Genomic DNA, 15,449 nt, shown 5'->3' with positions numbered 1-15,449 from the left:
CCTCCAAGGCGCAATACCTGCCTCTTTGACAAACCTGATGCTTTTCCTGAATGAATCAACTTCCCTTCCTTTATGTATTATCTGTCTTGTCAATCTGCTGGGTATAGATTAGCCGGGGTAAGTGTTAACTTGCGTTTTATTTTTGTGTAACTTGAGGACAAAATTACTGTTACAGAAAGTAGTGGCAAATTTTCTGTTTCATAAATAGAAGCAGATTCACGTACTGTATTTTCTAGCTAAGAAATAGAAGTAGGCTAAGACGTGCATGAAAACTGCCTTAATCAGCTGTAATTGAATTTGAACATACTTAGCGCATATGCTTGGTGGTTTAGAGTAGAATTCCAATTAGTTATGAATTTTTGTGCGGACTGTCAGCTTGCTGGAGTCCAGACCTTTCCCTGCAGTGATTTTAGGTATGGGACCTAATGGCCTTCGGTGACGAAGGGGCTCACGGGGAGGTATGGGTGCTTCGTGTGATGCTCTCCCTGCAAATACGCACTGGTAAAGGTGGCCGGCAGAGCTCTGCTACCTGGGCCAGAAGTTTATTGAGTATAATAGAAAATGAAAGATGTAACGGCTGAGAATCAGCCCTCAAACCTGGGATTGACTGACGCGAGGCAGAGGTTATTGCTGCACGGGAAGAACTCTGAAGTGAGTGCTGTTTCTTGCTAGAGCTTCACTTCCTTTCCTCCCCCCCCTTACTACCTTGTGAATAAAAACCTTATTGTCTCTTTTGTCTCTTGGTATGCATAAAACATCACTAAAATAGTTCCTTTGTTCATTTTCTTTTGTTTTGTTTGTGGGAGCCCTGTGTAAGGTTTAGCTGCTGGAATAACAAAACGATAAAGTTTCTTTTTTTTCTGGAAGAAGTAACTGCTTGTGTTGAAACTGTGCGTGGTTTCATAGACCTCCGTTGCAGTGTAGGTGGTGTCAACAGGAAGCTTCAGTTTTCTTTCTGAGCAGAGATTTTTTTACATGTAAATTTGAACTGTGCTTTCAGGTGGCTTCTGAAACGCCTTCCCTGGCAGGAGTCTGGTTAAGAGAAGAGAGATCCTGCGGGACTCTTGCCGGTTGATCTGCTCGTGTTCTGTGGCCACCTCAGATCTTCCCACACAGCACGCTGTATCGAGGGCTGCCTAACCCTGGGTGGCATAGGCTCTATGTAGTTAGACTTCATTAGACAAAAATTGCATCAGTGCTTGTAAATGAGATGAAGGCGGCTGGGGAGGAGAGATGAGAGGGCTTCGTAACTGGTTCTGGCCTGAGGAATGGCTTCTGTCCCTGTCGGATGTGACAGGTTACTTCCACCAAAGGGACACTCTGAACCTTCGCCATTGTCTGGGATCTCAGTTTTAGTCTGCTTCGCGTGAACATTGCATAGACGTACTGCACCCAGAGTTCATAGCAGCTGTGCTTTGAACACGTCTACTGAATTGATGCTTAAGTTTAAGGTGCCAGATTCTTAACCCTTGGAAACGGCTGTCACTTGATAGCCAGAACCTGGTGTCTGCAATGGTCCTTGCCCTGGTTATCTCCTGAACTTTGCCCAGGCCGTGATATGGAGAGTGCTAGCTCTCAAATCAAAACCGTGAGATCAAACCCGTGCCACGAGCGCGTAGCCCACTGGCTGAAGTTCTGGCCCTGGGAACTTCCCTTGCCGCCAGCTGACTCCCTGCTGGAAGTGGCCATCACGTGCCGTTCGGCGTTTAATACCCTGCAGGGTTCGTGGGCACAGCTGCGGCAGTCAGAGCTTGCCCGAGTCCCCTACCCTCTTGCTTTGGCAGAAGTAGAAAACTGTGGTGTTCTTTTGTACTGCCTCGGCCGTCTCCACCAATTTAAATCACCAGCGGTGCATTTGTTAATCACCCAAAAGTGTGGCTTGAGTTGCTGAGGCACGAATGCCTGTGCCGTCCTCGCTCCCTCTGAACACAGGAGGACGTGGTGCCTCTCTAGGAAAGGTTACTAGAAACCAGGTTGTTTTGAGCTCTTGTGGATTTAGCTTTAGTTTGTTAAAATGCGTTTCCCTACAGACCTCCAGTCAGGCACCTCTAATTAATGTTTTTAGGCTCCTGTATCTCAGTTCCTTCCTTGGAGGAGTCATTATTTTCACTTTACAGAAAAGTTGCATTTTCTACTAATCTTTGCAAAGAAGTTTCATTACTACCTTTTTAGTTTACAGATCAGTATTTAACTGTATTCAGTAAGGGAGCTGGACCTTGAAATATATGTAAAATTCTTAGTTAATCACAGTCCATGTCGCTGTTGAATGAGGCAGTGCCGTTTTAAAGTGCCTTCTGAGCGGGTACACGCGATGGGACCTCAACTGCGACTGTGCTGGATGGTAACGGTGCCTTTCTTAGCTCTGGTTATTTGGATTCGCTGTTTTAATTCCAGGTATGGGGATGAACAGCACTTCACGTTGTAATCAATCTGTTAAACGTCTGAACAATGCCACTTGAGGAGAAGCAGCTTCATGGAATTCTTGCCGTGTTGATACCGTCGGCTTCCTTACGGCCTTGTGGCTTCCGAGGCCTAAATGCACGGGTATAATCTCTATTTTAAAAAGGAAAAGTCAAGTCTCACTGCTTGTGTTCCAGCTAACGTAAAGAGTTAAGTCTGCAAATATCCAGCGCATAGTGGCACAGATATGGACTTCTCTCTATCAGAGAGGAGTGAAGCGGAACGAAAGAGACCTCAAGATTTGTTTCTGAAGATGATCAAATTTTTAAATATAGGTGATGGGAATTGTGGAAGGTCACAGCTGCTACGTAGGTGCAGCAGCGTGGTGTACGGAGAGCAGACAACTCACAACACCTCCGTCTCCTTGATTATTTGATTTTTTTTAAAAAAACTTTTAATACCCCCCCCCACTCCCCCCAAGTGCTCTCAAAGAATTTCTGGTAGCAGTGTTGACTTCTGTGATGGTTTACTCCAGAATTAACATGTAGGTGTTAACTTGTGGTTTTAGTATAAATCTCTGAAGAGCGATTGTTGAGGAGGTTTCGAGTGAGGCTGGTAGTGAGAGAAAATTTTTGATGCACTAGAAGGCTGTGGTCTTGACCTAGATTTAATATACATCCTTGAAACGAATTGATGCACAAAGGAAGCTTGCGTGCTTACGGCTTGTCTGCCGCTTTGAAGGGAAGGAGGAACACTTCAAAAAGAATGTCAAAGTGGGAAGGTGCCCTTCACTCTTGTAGTTCCGAATCTGGTAATTGTGAAGGTTGTTGTTCATTTCTGAACTGGCTGGTGGCTGCGGGCGCAATATGAGGCGGGAATTGGAAAGCTCCGACGAGGCAGTTGCAGATGGGGGAGCAGCAGTGCGGCGTGAGGATCCCCCGTTTCTGCAACCAGTGAGGATGTGAATGAATTGGCAGTATGTGGCCGTTCCCAGATAAGAGGTCAGGCTGGATAACAATGGCCTTCTATTGTTTGGGGGGGATTAAGCCAGATATCTGGGGGGATGTAAGCCACAGGACTGGATTTGTCACCAAAATGAATATTCAGCTGAGTCCCCCATATCAGTTAGTGTTGATTTGCATAAATCAAATAACCCTGCAACGCCGAGCCTTGTTGCAGTCGCTGGTTTGTTTGCGATGTGTGACAGCGTTTGAAAGCACAATGAATGCAGGCAGCCAGCATGGAAGAATGTAGGTCACACTGAGAAGCTGCCATCTCACAGGATTGTCATCTGCTTCGTTAAGAATAGATTAATTGGTAGGAGATGATCTGGCAACAGTGCTACTGCTGATGTCCCACCTTCTCCCTTGACATGACCAACTCTGGAATTTGTCTATTGATGTGGTATCAGTGAAACTTTGCCTGTAAAGATAGTTTTATAAAGATACTATAAAATCATACTGAAAAAGTGAAGATTGAGGACAGAGCCATGGGGATGGTGTGGAGGGACTGTTCGGACTTAATCAGCCTATTGAAGAGGAAAGACACTTTTTTTTTTTTTAAGAATATCTAGTTTAGTTGTCTCTCTTGTGTTAAAAGCTAAGGTGAGATAATTGTTTGGATTTTGAGAATCTGCCACATTCCTGAAAATAGATGCTCTAAGGAAATGAGTGGATTGTTGGGACACTCACCATCACGCTAGCGAATATCACTGGTTAAGAATCTTTAGTTTATCTTCAGGGAGAGAGGGAGGTGTGGTCATAATTACTGTTCTTGATACCTGCTCTACAAAAATACCAGTTTCTGGGATACTTCAGGTACCGTGGATCCCTAGCAGTCGGAGATACAGCTATTCCTCTGGTAGTTTCTCTGCTGGAGTTACTACAAATGCTACAAAAAACCCCAGTAAGTGTTGCTATCGAGGTGGTGTGGATTGAGGCTGGTGACCTCGAGATAGAGGAGTGAATGTTTACCCAAGTGATAGTTCAGGAGGTACTAAACGAAGGTATGCGAGGGGCTGCTTAGGGAAGGGGCGACTAGTAGAGCGCTTGGGGAAGGAGAGGCCTCTGGGTGATAGACTCAGTCTGCGGGTGGGAGGATTGACGCCAGGGACTGGATGTGTGGGAATGAGAAGGGGGGGAAAAAAAAAAGTAACACTAATCACATCATCGTTTGCGGCTGGTGGAACTAAAGTAATTAAATCACATGTTTGTGTTACCATTGTCCTCCCGCGCTTAGCTCGATCAAACCAGGCTGGCAAACAGGACGCTTACCTTCCCGCGTGTTTTCTCCCACCCAGTTGCTGCGGAGGTTTCATAGACTACTAGAGTTAACTACGTGTACTTTTCCTAAGGTTTCATGTAAGGTATGTGTTACTTTATTTAGATGCAACTTCTGGTGCTCTGTAAATGCTGAATTGTCACGACTTGAAACCTTGCAGAGCAGGAAGAGTGAGTTCGTGTTGCCGCTCTACTTTGTGCACTCTGCACTAGGAGAAGCTTGCTGCAAAGACGACGAAATGATGAAACACATGAATCCACTGCAATTATTTCTTACTGCTGCACAAATCCATAGTCTTCTGGTAACTCCAGCACTTTGTGCTCCTGGTCACTGAATGTCAAAAATAATGGAATTAAAGGTTTAGAAGAGGACAGCGAAGACACCTGAGAGGCCATTTCAGTGTCACCAGCTCTGAGATTGCTGATAGCCTCTGTGTTGGTCCTGGGCGCTGCTGCTGTCTCCCTGTAGCCTTCTCCAGGCAGTGGCCACTGTGCACTGCCTCGATTCGTTGTCTGTGGCCCCTCTGCGGTGGCTGCTGTGGCTCTGCTCTCCGCTGCCGGCACAAGTTCTGCAGGTCCTCCCTCTCCTGCAGTTGAGTAGGTGTCCTGAGTCGTTGTGACTTCGGAGACTGCAGGGAAACTCTCATGTAAGTTTATATCGTGAACAATTGTAGTCTTTTTTTTTTTTCCCCCTTTGGTAAGCATTTATTTTGGGTCTGACGAGTGTGGTGCTAGCCTTTACTTAAAATGAATGGGAATCTGCAGTGTGGTCTAACGTAACTGCTAATTGTTGTCTGTCATCTGTCTGCAATGGGTACCCTATATTATTTATAGTTTATTTTGTTTTGCAGCAGTTTGTATGGAGTTACCTTAGGCTAATAGCAGCAACCAGATTGCCTGGCTCCACGTATTCAGCTGGTGAGCGATACCCGTTTGCTGCCTCTGTTCTCCATCCGCATCTGGCTGTGTTGTTTGATTACCCTACTTAGCTTAAATTTCTGGAAAGCAACTTAAAAGCTTCTTGCTGCGTTAGGATATAGGATTCTGGTTTAGCAGGGAAACTACAATTACCTTGAGGGCAGAACAATACCTCGGTCACTAACTGATGGTTGCTACCTGGTACGGTTTTCTTCTCTTGTTTTTCCGTTCCCACCCTGTCCCCTCTGCTAAGCAGAATGGGCAGGTTCAGAAACATCTGGTTAGTTTTTGAAAAAAAAGTTCTATTACTCTATTAATTATTACATCTGCTATTAATTTGCTTTCATATAGGCACCTCCCTTTTGCTGTCTTACAGCTGTGTTCGCTTCTAGTGGATAATGTCCCTTCAGCTTTTGGAGTCACCTGCAGTAGTTGGTGCACTCGCAGGTTTTAGCATGAGGTCAAGAAAAATGAGACAAAAGCCTTGAGTCTTGCTGGAGAGCGTAGCTTGCTCCGCACGTCAGTCTCGAGCTGTTGTCTCAGCTGCTCATACTGAAATGGAGATGATAAAATGGACTTAAGGACAGGTAAGTACCTTGCCCCGTTTTTTGTAAGAGGAGGAACTCCCGCTGGGGTTGCAGCTGTAACTGTACTAACCACAACTTGCGTGTCTGTGTAGAGCTTTGCTTCTGGCCGTGCATCTCCTTTTTTTCGCCCCATTCTCCCCCAGTTCCCCACCTGCCCGTGGAGGACACAGCACAGCTGAGCTCTGGGGTGAATCCTGAAGTCCCTGGCTCCAAAATGAGCCATCTAAAGATGGTCCCAACCCGAGGCCTCCATAGCTGGTGCGGGCTGTCTGACCCGATTGTGCATCTTGCGGTAGGTTGGCGCTGTGGTGGGTGATCCGAGACCAACCGCAGTGCTCCGGGAGAGCTACGAGAGAGGTCGGTGGGGCTGGGACACGAAGGGGCCCTGAGGACTTGTGTGACTTCGGCACAACTTGCATTCAGTCATCTTGGTTTTCACCTGTCCAAAGCAAGAGGGGAGATGTTTGTTTCATGTGGAAGTCTGTGTTAAACAATGCTATTTTTTTTTCTGTATCTTCAATGAATTCATTGCTATATGTAAGTGAGAAAGGATACATACAAGTACTGAAATGCATAGTTGGAGGGAGGGAGGCTGGAGATATGTCTGTGGTGGGTGTGTGTACACACAAACAAAAGAAAATCAGCAGATAAGCGTGCATGTGAAGTGAGCTTTCTCCTGAAAGAGGGCGGCTAGCTGTCTTATTTACTTAATTACTATCTTGTTTACTCATGAGGTTAAAAGTACTTGGAAGCTGGAGAGGAGGGTGGATTCAATGCCGTAAAACCGAGAGACGTGGAGCTGCCATGATAACTGTTGGTACCTCCTCCTACAAAAGTATGAGCAAAACTAGCATTGCCCGCTCAGTTTAGACTAAGGGCACTGTGCGTTTGCGTCTTGTCAGCTTCTAAAGCATCAATAAGCTTCTCATTTTGATTCGATAGCTTGTTTTTTGTTGTTGGCCACACTGCCTTTTCCTCTCCGCTGTTCCTTCCCAAGTAGGTGACCGTGCTACGTGTGATCAGGGCTAAAGAGAAGGAGGAGTTCAAGTGCTGTGTGATCCCTCGCTCCTGAGGAATAAATGTCTTGTTAGAGAAAGTAGTTATGACCTAAAGTATTGGTTCCTTACTCAGATCTACAGTTTCTCAGTACTGCCAGGTGAGGTTTAGATTGGATATTAGGAAACATTTTTTCACCGAAAGGGTTATTGAACATTGGAAGAGGCTGCCCAGGGAGGGGGTGGATTCTCCATCCCTGGAGGTATTTAAAAAAAAAAAAAGGGTAGAGGTGGTACTTGGGGATGTGGTTTAGAAGTGTTTTTTTCAGGTTGGGTTAATGGTTAGACTTGATGATCTTAAAGGTCCTTTCCAACCTCAGCAATTCTATGAAAAGAAGCCACGTAGTCTGGGTTTTCGGATTTCCTTCACCTCTGTCTGGTAATTTCATTCAGATTCGCTTTAGCGAACAAGAGGTTGAGACTTTGTCTAGTGACTTCTTTATTGTTTTATTGCAATTTTCTTGTAAGGAAGATTTCAGAAAGGCTTGACAGGCACAGAGATCCACCTGTTCGAGAAGTTCATGTGAGATGTAAGGCACAAGCAGTAGGGGAGGATGATGTGGGTTCCTGCTCCTCTTAGACCAGTTACTAAGGGTTTTCTCTCCTCTCTTGCTGAATGCCATGCTCTTTGCCAAAGGTAGCAAATCTGTATTTCAGAAAGAAGTGCCATGACTGTAGAGGCTTGTCCCAGCTAGCCTAAAGCTTCATGGCAGAGTCATCTGAATTTTGCTCTCTCTGATAAAACTTACGCTTTCACTCAAGCTTTTGCCAACGGATGAGTCTGTGAATAGCTCGGGTTCCTCTTCCAGAACAGTCTGGATGGCGGTTAGTTTGTGGACCTCCAAAGTATTCTGAAACACTCTATCAAAAAGTTGAGTCTTACAAGTGGCGCTTTGTGATGGGCGCCTGTTCCGTTCTTATCTCCGGTGGGCAGGTGGAAGGAGACGTCCCAGGGAGCTGCAGTGCCAGGGACCTGCGGTGAGGCCGTTCCCGCCCTTGCCAAGAGTGAACCCGGCAGCCTGGCGCGGCCCCGCCGCGGGCGAGGGGAGACACTGCCTGGGGCAGAGCGGTCCTTGGATTTCCTTGTCATTGAATCACAGAACAGTTTGGGGGGGGAACGGGTCTTTAAAGGCCATCTAGTCCACCCCTGCCCTGGGCAGGGCCACCTCCCCCCAGCCCAGGTTGCTCCAAGCTCCGTCCAACCTGGCCTTGAACACCTCCAGGGATGGGGCAGCCACAGCTTCTCGGGGCAACCTGCCCCAGGGGATCACCACCCGCACAGGAAACACTTCCTTCCTATTATCCAGTCTAAATCTCCCCTCTCTTAGTTTAAAGCCATCACCCCTTGTCCTGTCGCAGCAGGCCCTGCGGAAGAGTCCATCCCCATCTTTATAAGCTGTACTTAGAAGTACTGAAAGACCACAATGAGGTATTTCCCTCTGAGTAATGAGAATTGAGATGATTACGGGATAATCTAACCTGTAAGTTTGTCAGCTATAAATGAGCTGTTTTTTAAGAAGTCACTGCAGTATTAAAACAGTTCAATTTAAGTTTTATAAAGAAGCCAGTTTGTTTTTTTGGGTCTGTATCGAGCTGGGATCGAGTGGTGGCAGCGTGCCCAGGCACTGTATGATGACCTGGCCTGGGCTTTGCTATCGCTCCTCCAAAATCAGCTTTTCTGTCCAAATCTTGTGCTTTGAACGCCTTCCACCCCAAGTGCAAAGCATTGTCTCGGCAAAGTCCCAGCCCCAGTGTGGAGTGCGGCACCTGGAAAACGCGGGGTTGAGACTGTGTTCTGTCCAGCCCCAGTGTGGAGTGCGGCACCTGTAGGTTTTCCAGGTTTTCAACCTGGAAAACGCGGAGTTGAGACTTGGTTCTCCGCTGAGGGTGTGAAGAAGGGAGAGAAACTTTAGAAAAATAGTATTTGTAGTGAAAATGTTGAGTGTGGTTGGGAATGTTGTATATTCATACCGTGTAGGTATGCATACCTTGTAGCATAAATATTTTGAAAGACCTAAGGAGTATCTGAGATCACTAAGAGCTTAATTAAAACCAGAACTCTCATCTCGTGCCTGATGCGCTGGTGTTGGGCTTACTGGGGAAGGAGAAAGTATGTTTACATCTGCGGCTTTCTTGCAAAATATTTGATCTTACCTTCTTCATTGATAACAAATGTTAATGTCTGCGTATTGTTAGTAAAATACCCTTCTGCAGTATTAAAGCTTGTATGCAGGACTCGGGTGGACTTTGGAGAGTTTATAATTCTGGACCTGATATGTTTGGAGAGGTTGTTATTGGGAGGGGCTACAGGAATCACCTTTTTATTAGCGCTACGCGCTGGATACGAATGACCTTGATAAAGCAGTGTTTGTGTAGGGGTTTGTTTCAGAAGTTGTCTTCTGCATTAAGGTGTTAAGCTTAAGAGAATCTTGTAATATTGTAAGTCTGTCTCAAGAACTGAGGGATCTCATAATGGGGTGGTTGTATAAAAGGACTAAACAAGGCTTTACAAAGGTCTCTGCCCCAAAGTTAATTTTGCAATTTGAAAAGCTTCCAGGCTTAGTTACTGCTGCTTAGTATACTGCTGCTTGGTGAGTTTTCTTTCACTGCCTTTTTGCTTATTAAATAAAAACATTTTAGGGCCATTTATTGGGCCCTACTGTAAGCTGTAAACATCTGAAGGATCCCGGTTTTCTGCTTCTGTGGTGGCGTTCTGCTAACTGCTGTGTTTGTGCGCTTTGTGTTGTGAGCCGTAAGTCATGCGGCCGTGTTCCTTCTGACTTTGTGAATTTGAAAGTTGTTAATCCAAAGAAAAATAGGAGATCGATTTCTTTCTGCCTGGTCATCTCTTTCTTTACTTAATGCTGGAATTTCTAAAGAGTGAGGCAGTAAAGAAGGTTTATAGCCTTTTGTGGCTATTAAAGCACTTGCAAGAGCTCCACCTCGCTGGGGTTGTTTGGAGTGGATTAGGGAGGGTTGTCACCTCTAAACCCCTGGAGAAAGTGCTGTAGCTCAGGCTGCGACCCTCCCCTTCTCCGGGGTCGGCGGCCACCGCGAACCTCCCCTTCTCCAGGGTCGGCGGCCACCGCGAACCTCCCCTTCTCCAGGGTCGGCGGCCACCAGGAGGAGGCAGAAGGGGCCCTCCCGGTGTTCATCAGGAAACTGGAGTGTGGCCCGAGTTGTGCAGCTTCAACACTCAAATTAACACAGCACTGCTGGGAAGAGCGCTGGCTGTTGCCAGAGCCTGTAGCAGCGCGGAGGTGGGCAGCTTGAAGATACAAGACTTAAAAATTTGTACGCGTTTGCTTTTCTTTCCCAAAGTGGAAAATACATAGTGCTGTTGAAGTATATTTGCAAAACAATTCCTAACAAATGAAATACAAACCACACTTCTCTACATGCCGCTTACAGCCTGGGTTTGCCGGCGATGGGAGGTGCAGGTTGGCCGTCAGGCTCCCGGCGCTGCAGCCTTGCCCCTCTCTTGCCCTACATCCCGCTTCCTACCGCCCCGCGTCCTCACCGAGCTGAATGCCGTCTTTGTTTGGAAAGAATGCAAACAAAATTCGTGCTGTCTGTAAAGGGCTAGCTCATAATTTGTAGCTCTGAAATGGACTGGAAAATAACTTTTTCTCCCCCCCTCCCTGTACTGATGGCATTCTGTCTTTCACTTCTTGAGAACAGTTGGTTTGCGATTTAGCAACATAAGTGATCTTTACAAAACCTTGGCTGGGGCTTGGGAGGGTGTAAATTGATATATAACTGTTTGGATGCAGTGGTTATGGATTTAAAACACTGTTCTGCTGACGCAAGTCCTGGGTCTTCATTAATGTCTTTTGTCCGAGAGCAACGGAAACTCAAAACCGTTGAGCAAATAGTTCTCTATTCACCAAGACATGCAGATATTTAAACGTACACAAATAAAGCCGGAGTGCTTTGTCGGGAGTCCCTGACAATAACCTCTGCTGATGCAGGGCAGGAGGAGCCTGACTACAGTGGCCTGGTGCCCATGGCTGACCTTTGAGCTCCTTGGGGCGCCCCTTTGAGCTCCTTGGGGCGCCCCTTTGAGCTCCTTGGGGCGCCCCTTTGAGCTCCTTGGGGCGCCCCTTTGAGCTCCTTGGGGCGCCCCTTTGAGCTCCTTGGGGCGCCCCTTTGAGCTCCTTGGGGCGCCCCTTTGAGCTCCTTGGGGCGCCCCTTTGAGCTCCTTGGGGCGCCCCTTTGAGCTCCTTGGGGCGCCCCTTTGAGCTCCTTGGGGCGCCCCTTTGAGCTCCTTGGGGCGCCCCTTTGAGCTCCTTGGGGCGCCCCTTTGAGCTCCTTGGGGCGCCCCTTTGAGCTCCTTGGGGCGCCCCTTTGAGCTCCTTGGGGCGCCCCTTTGAGCTCCTTGGGGCGCCCCTTTGAGCTCCTTGGGGCGCCCCTTTGAGCTCCTTGGGGCGCCCCTTTGAGCTCCTTGGGGCGCCCCTTTGAGCTCCTTGGGGCGCCCCTTTGAGCTCCTTGGGGCGCCCCTTTGAGCTCCTTGGGGGCGCCCCTTCGAGCTCCTTGGGGCGCCCCTTCGAGCTCCTTGGGGCGCCCCTTCGAGCTCCTTGGGGCGCCCCTTCGAGCTCCTTGGGGCGCCCCTTCCAGCTCCTTGGGGCGCCCCTTCCAGCTCCTTGGCCCCCGGGTCTGCGTGTTTTCGGTGACTGGGCAGAGGGGACTTTCAGTGTTTGTGTAAGGGCAGATCTTGTTTGCGCATACCATGAGATCAACTAATGGTACTTCTTAAGCCTTGATGCTCAAAGATGAGTAACCAAAAAAAAATCCATAAATAGCTTCTGTCTTTTCTAAAGCCCTAAGTTCAGTTTTGGGTCAGACCTGGGCCCGTATATTGCTATAGGCAACTGGTAGAAGACTTCAAATTGGAGGGAAAACAAGAAGTGAGCCAGAAACTGGGGATGGTCTGTCTGTAAGGAGATGTCATGGTTAAGCGGTGTGAGCTGTACTGAAGACTAACAAACATTTCCAATTTTTTATTTGAAAGTGTGGAGTTAGATTAAGCATTTAATAAGCTGGCAATATACTTCCAGGTTTTTCTGTGAATTCCAGTTTGCCCTGTTGAAGTTGATGACTATCTTATCGACACTTAATGAGGGAGTAATTTCATGCTCATCTTTAATTCATTAGTTCTGTCATTATCCCCCTCTGATAGTAATATGTCTGTTCTGCATGCCAGTCAGTTTTTATACCCGTTACCCTCTTAAACTCTTCCCTGAGCTTAATGTTACTGGAAACTCCCCATACCTGTAATCGCTTCCCTCCGCCGCCTTTGTGTTTCTGCCGGCACAGCGTCGCTGGTCGCTCCTCTGGAAAGGCTGAGAACGGGATGGCCACTACAGCGATGCAGAAGTCTGCTTTTTCCAGGCTGTTAAAACTACTTTGAAAGTATTTAGAGGCAAATAGCGGTTGCTATTTATAACAGTCTTTCTGTTATGAAGGCTGAACTAGTATTATATTGTAATTGGAATGGAAGCTGAGTATAACATGGGATTAGAGATTTATTTTATCCCCAAATACTGGAGTTAGCTAAATCCCTCCCAGTGCAGAGAAGAGTTAATTTCCTTGGCTGGGTTAATAGCTTACTTTATCTTAACGCATAGAAAGTAGCTGTCAAACTTCCTGCTTTATCTGGGCAGAACCTAAAAGTAAGTGTCGCCGTATAAAATACTTTTATTTATGATCTCTTGGCAAGCGCTGTGTTCGTTTGTTGGATAGCGATGCTGTGGCGCACTACACCATAGCAGACAACTTGGTTAAATGCAACGAAATGTGGGGATAGTTTAAGTGTATTTGGGGCGATTTTGTATGTTGGCTGTTAATCATTGGGCGGGTTTATTTTTCAGACGGCATACATGTGCTACTAGCTACATTGATTCATAAATTTAACTTCAGTGATGAAGTACTGCTTTGGCTAATTGGAAAAAAGAGCGCTGACCTGAAACGGAGGTCTGAAGGTGCCAAGCTGCCGGCCCAGAGTTAGTGGACAACCTCAGCCTTCGGTCGCTGTACTGCTTTAAATCCTCACAAATGGGGAAGTTTCCCCCTTTACCCTCTGGCTCATGTTTATGAAGTACTTGGTAACTGTAGGAGGCTCCGCGAGGAGCTGCGTTTGGTGTTCCTTTGAGGGTTATTCTCCATTTTCCTCGTTGGCCACACGTGCAGTAGGTGTGCGGCTCCGAGTGCCGTCCCCGTTCCGCCCCTGCGGGACACTCCCCCCACCGCCCAAAGCTGCCCGGCCTTTCCCGGAGAGGCTCTGGCATCCCGATTTTTATGTGAAAAGATTTAGCTGATTTAATATTTCAATGTTAAAATAGCGTGTGCAGTCCGTAGAGCTACAAGGAGCCGGACTGGTGGAGTTTAAAGCAGACTCCCCATGTAGACATCTTACATAATAGTGTGTTTCATAAATTCTGTTTAATCTTGCTTGGTATAAAATGACCTTGTAGATTTAGGAGGGAAGTTTGTGATTGCAGCTGCTGCTGCCTTTTAAAAAGTCTAAATATAAACAGATTTTTTGGAAAGCATGAAAAATCATCAGCGGTGTTTCTCTGGTTTGAATTGAAGGGCAGAACTGGCACCTAATTAGTGCCAGAGCATTTTGAGAAGATGGCTTGTAGCGCTCCTGCTCCGCTGGGCGGAGGCTGTGCTAACCGTTCTTGTAGGTGCTTTTGGGAAGAGAAGGTGGAAGTGACGTGGTCCTCAAGCCTCTTCTGCTGTGGAGGAGCTGGTGGGGGAGGTCCCCGTCCCGGTTTGGTGGCCACAGCATCTGCCTCTGAGCCCGTCGCGGCTGGGGAAGAGCGAGTAGTTTGTACCCGCTGCACAAACGAGGTTTCACCGAGGCCTTAAACACGGTGTTCCTATTGCCCTGCCTCGGCTGGAAACGTCTCACCAGGCGCCGGCGAGGCCGTGTTTGCCTGTTCCGGGGTGGGCTCTCCGTCGGATCACAGTTGCTCTCTGAAAATAAAACGGAGATCTCTCAGCCTTCCGTCTGTCATCTTTGTCATCTGAAAACAGCTGCCGGTTCACGGAAGAAATGAAGAAATTCTTGGGTAACAGGCGCGTAACGCTGGATTTTGTACTGCTGACGCCCGTCCCTTTTTTCATTCTGTCTTCAAGATTATTGGTTTCTTATTTTAATTGTCCTTTGTGCAGTGCCTCTCGCTCTCGTAAGCAGTAGGCTTCAGATAGGACAATTTATTACACCACAATTAATAAGGAAAACACTAAATAGCGGTTTCAGCATGGTCTCAGCTAAGGATCTGTCTTCATTTTGGTGGTTTCTTCTTTCTTAAGTTTTTTTGGGACAGCTCTCCTTCATCTCCTCTTCGGTCAGTCCTTGCAAATCCCATAGACAACTTCCTTGCCATACCGTTTCAGCTTTGCCACAAATTAACCCGTGAATTATTTCGTATGAGTTGGTATTGAAAGGAAGAACCTTACTGGTCCTCTCCCCAGCTGGTTTCTGCTCACTCGGGGTTTTGAGAGTTGCGATTACGCACTCTGCGGGTACCACGTCAGGGGCTGGAGCGGGGCTGGACCCGGACGCAGAGACGTGGCGGCCGCGGGCCGGCTTGTGCTGATAATGTGCCTTTTATTGCCAGTTGAAAGCTTCGTGCTGCTGAAACCCTTCCGCGAGCGTTACTGAAGCTGGAGGGTGACTGTAAACCACGCGGGCGCATGTTTAGCTCAAGACACAATTCGGGGCTTCTGCTGTTGGTTTCAAGGGGGTGAAAAGCAAAAGGACTATTTTTAATAGCCCGGAGCCTGGTCACGTGCTGGGGGGTGGGCTCCGCTGACCGCTTCGAGTGACGTGAAACAGGCAACGAGCAGTAAGGTTTCTCTAGTTAGTGTTACTCTTACAGGTAGATTACTCGAACAAGATTAATGGAAAGGAGATTTTTTTGGGGGGGGGAGGGTAGGTTCTTTGAGAGGTTTCTGAAATGGTATCACAAGGATTAGGTATAAGGGTAAAAAAAATAAATAAAAATTAAAATTCACGGTATTTCACATAGTTTTTCAGCATGTGCAAAATATTGTAGTTTAATCATGTTTTGGGAAAGACTGTTTTCTCAAAAGCAAGAAGAAAGCTGGCTATTTTGTTTAGGATGCTGAAGTTTATACCCAAACTCTCAAATTTCTTCGTTGTGTAAGTTCTCCGGAAAAAGTGCAAAAACCTGATAGTT

At 47.1% G+C, this 15,449-nt stretch overlaps 1 protein-coding gene across 1 annotated transcript in view; it reads left to right on the top strand.

Moving 5' to 3' along the window:
- Window positions 1-6,168: 6,168 nt before the first annotated feature.
- The window catches only part of RAB10 (RAB10, member RAS oncogene family), a 28,970-nt gene continuing 19,689 nt past the window's right edge, over window positions 6,169-15,449 (top strand). Inside the window, exons 1-3 of the mRNA XM_009890370.1 lie at window positions 6,169-6,184; window positions 6,328-6,371; window positions 6,481-6,541. Coding sequence (XP_009888672.1) covers window positions 6,169-6,184; window positions 6,328-6,371; window positions 6,481-6,541 — 121 coding nt within the window. The remainder of the gene's footprint in view (window positions 6,185-6,327; window positions 6,372-6,480; window positions 6,542-15,449) is intronic.

Source organism: Charadrius vociferus, unplaced genomic scaffold (assembly GCF_000708025.1).
Source record: "Charadrius vociferus isolate BGI_N301 unplaced genomic scaffold, ASM70802v2 scaffold647, whole genome shotgun sequence".
Taxonomy (NCBI): Eukaryota; Metazoa; Chordata; class Aves; order Charadriiformes; family Charadriidae; genus Charadrius; species Charadrius vociferus.
This window is presented reverse-complemented; position numbering and strand designations above follow the sequence as displayed.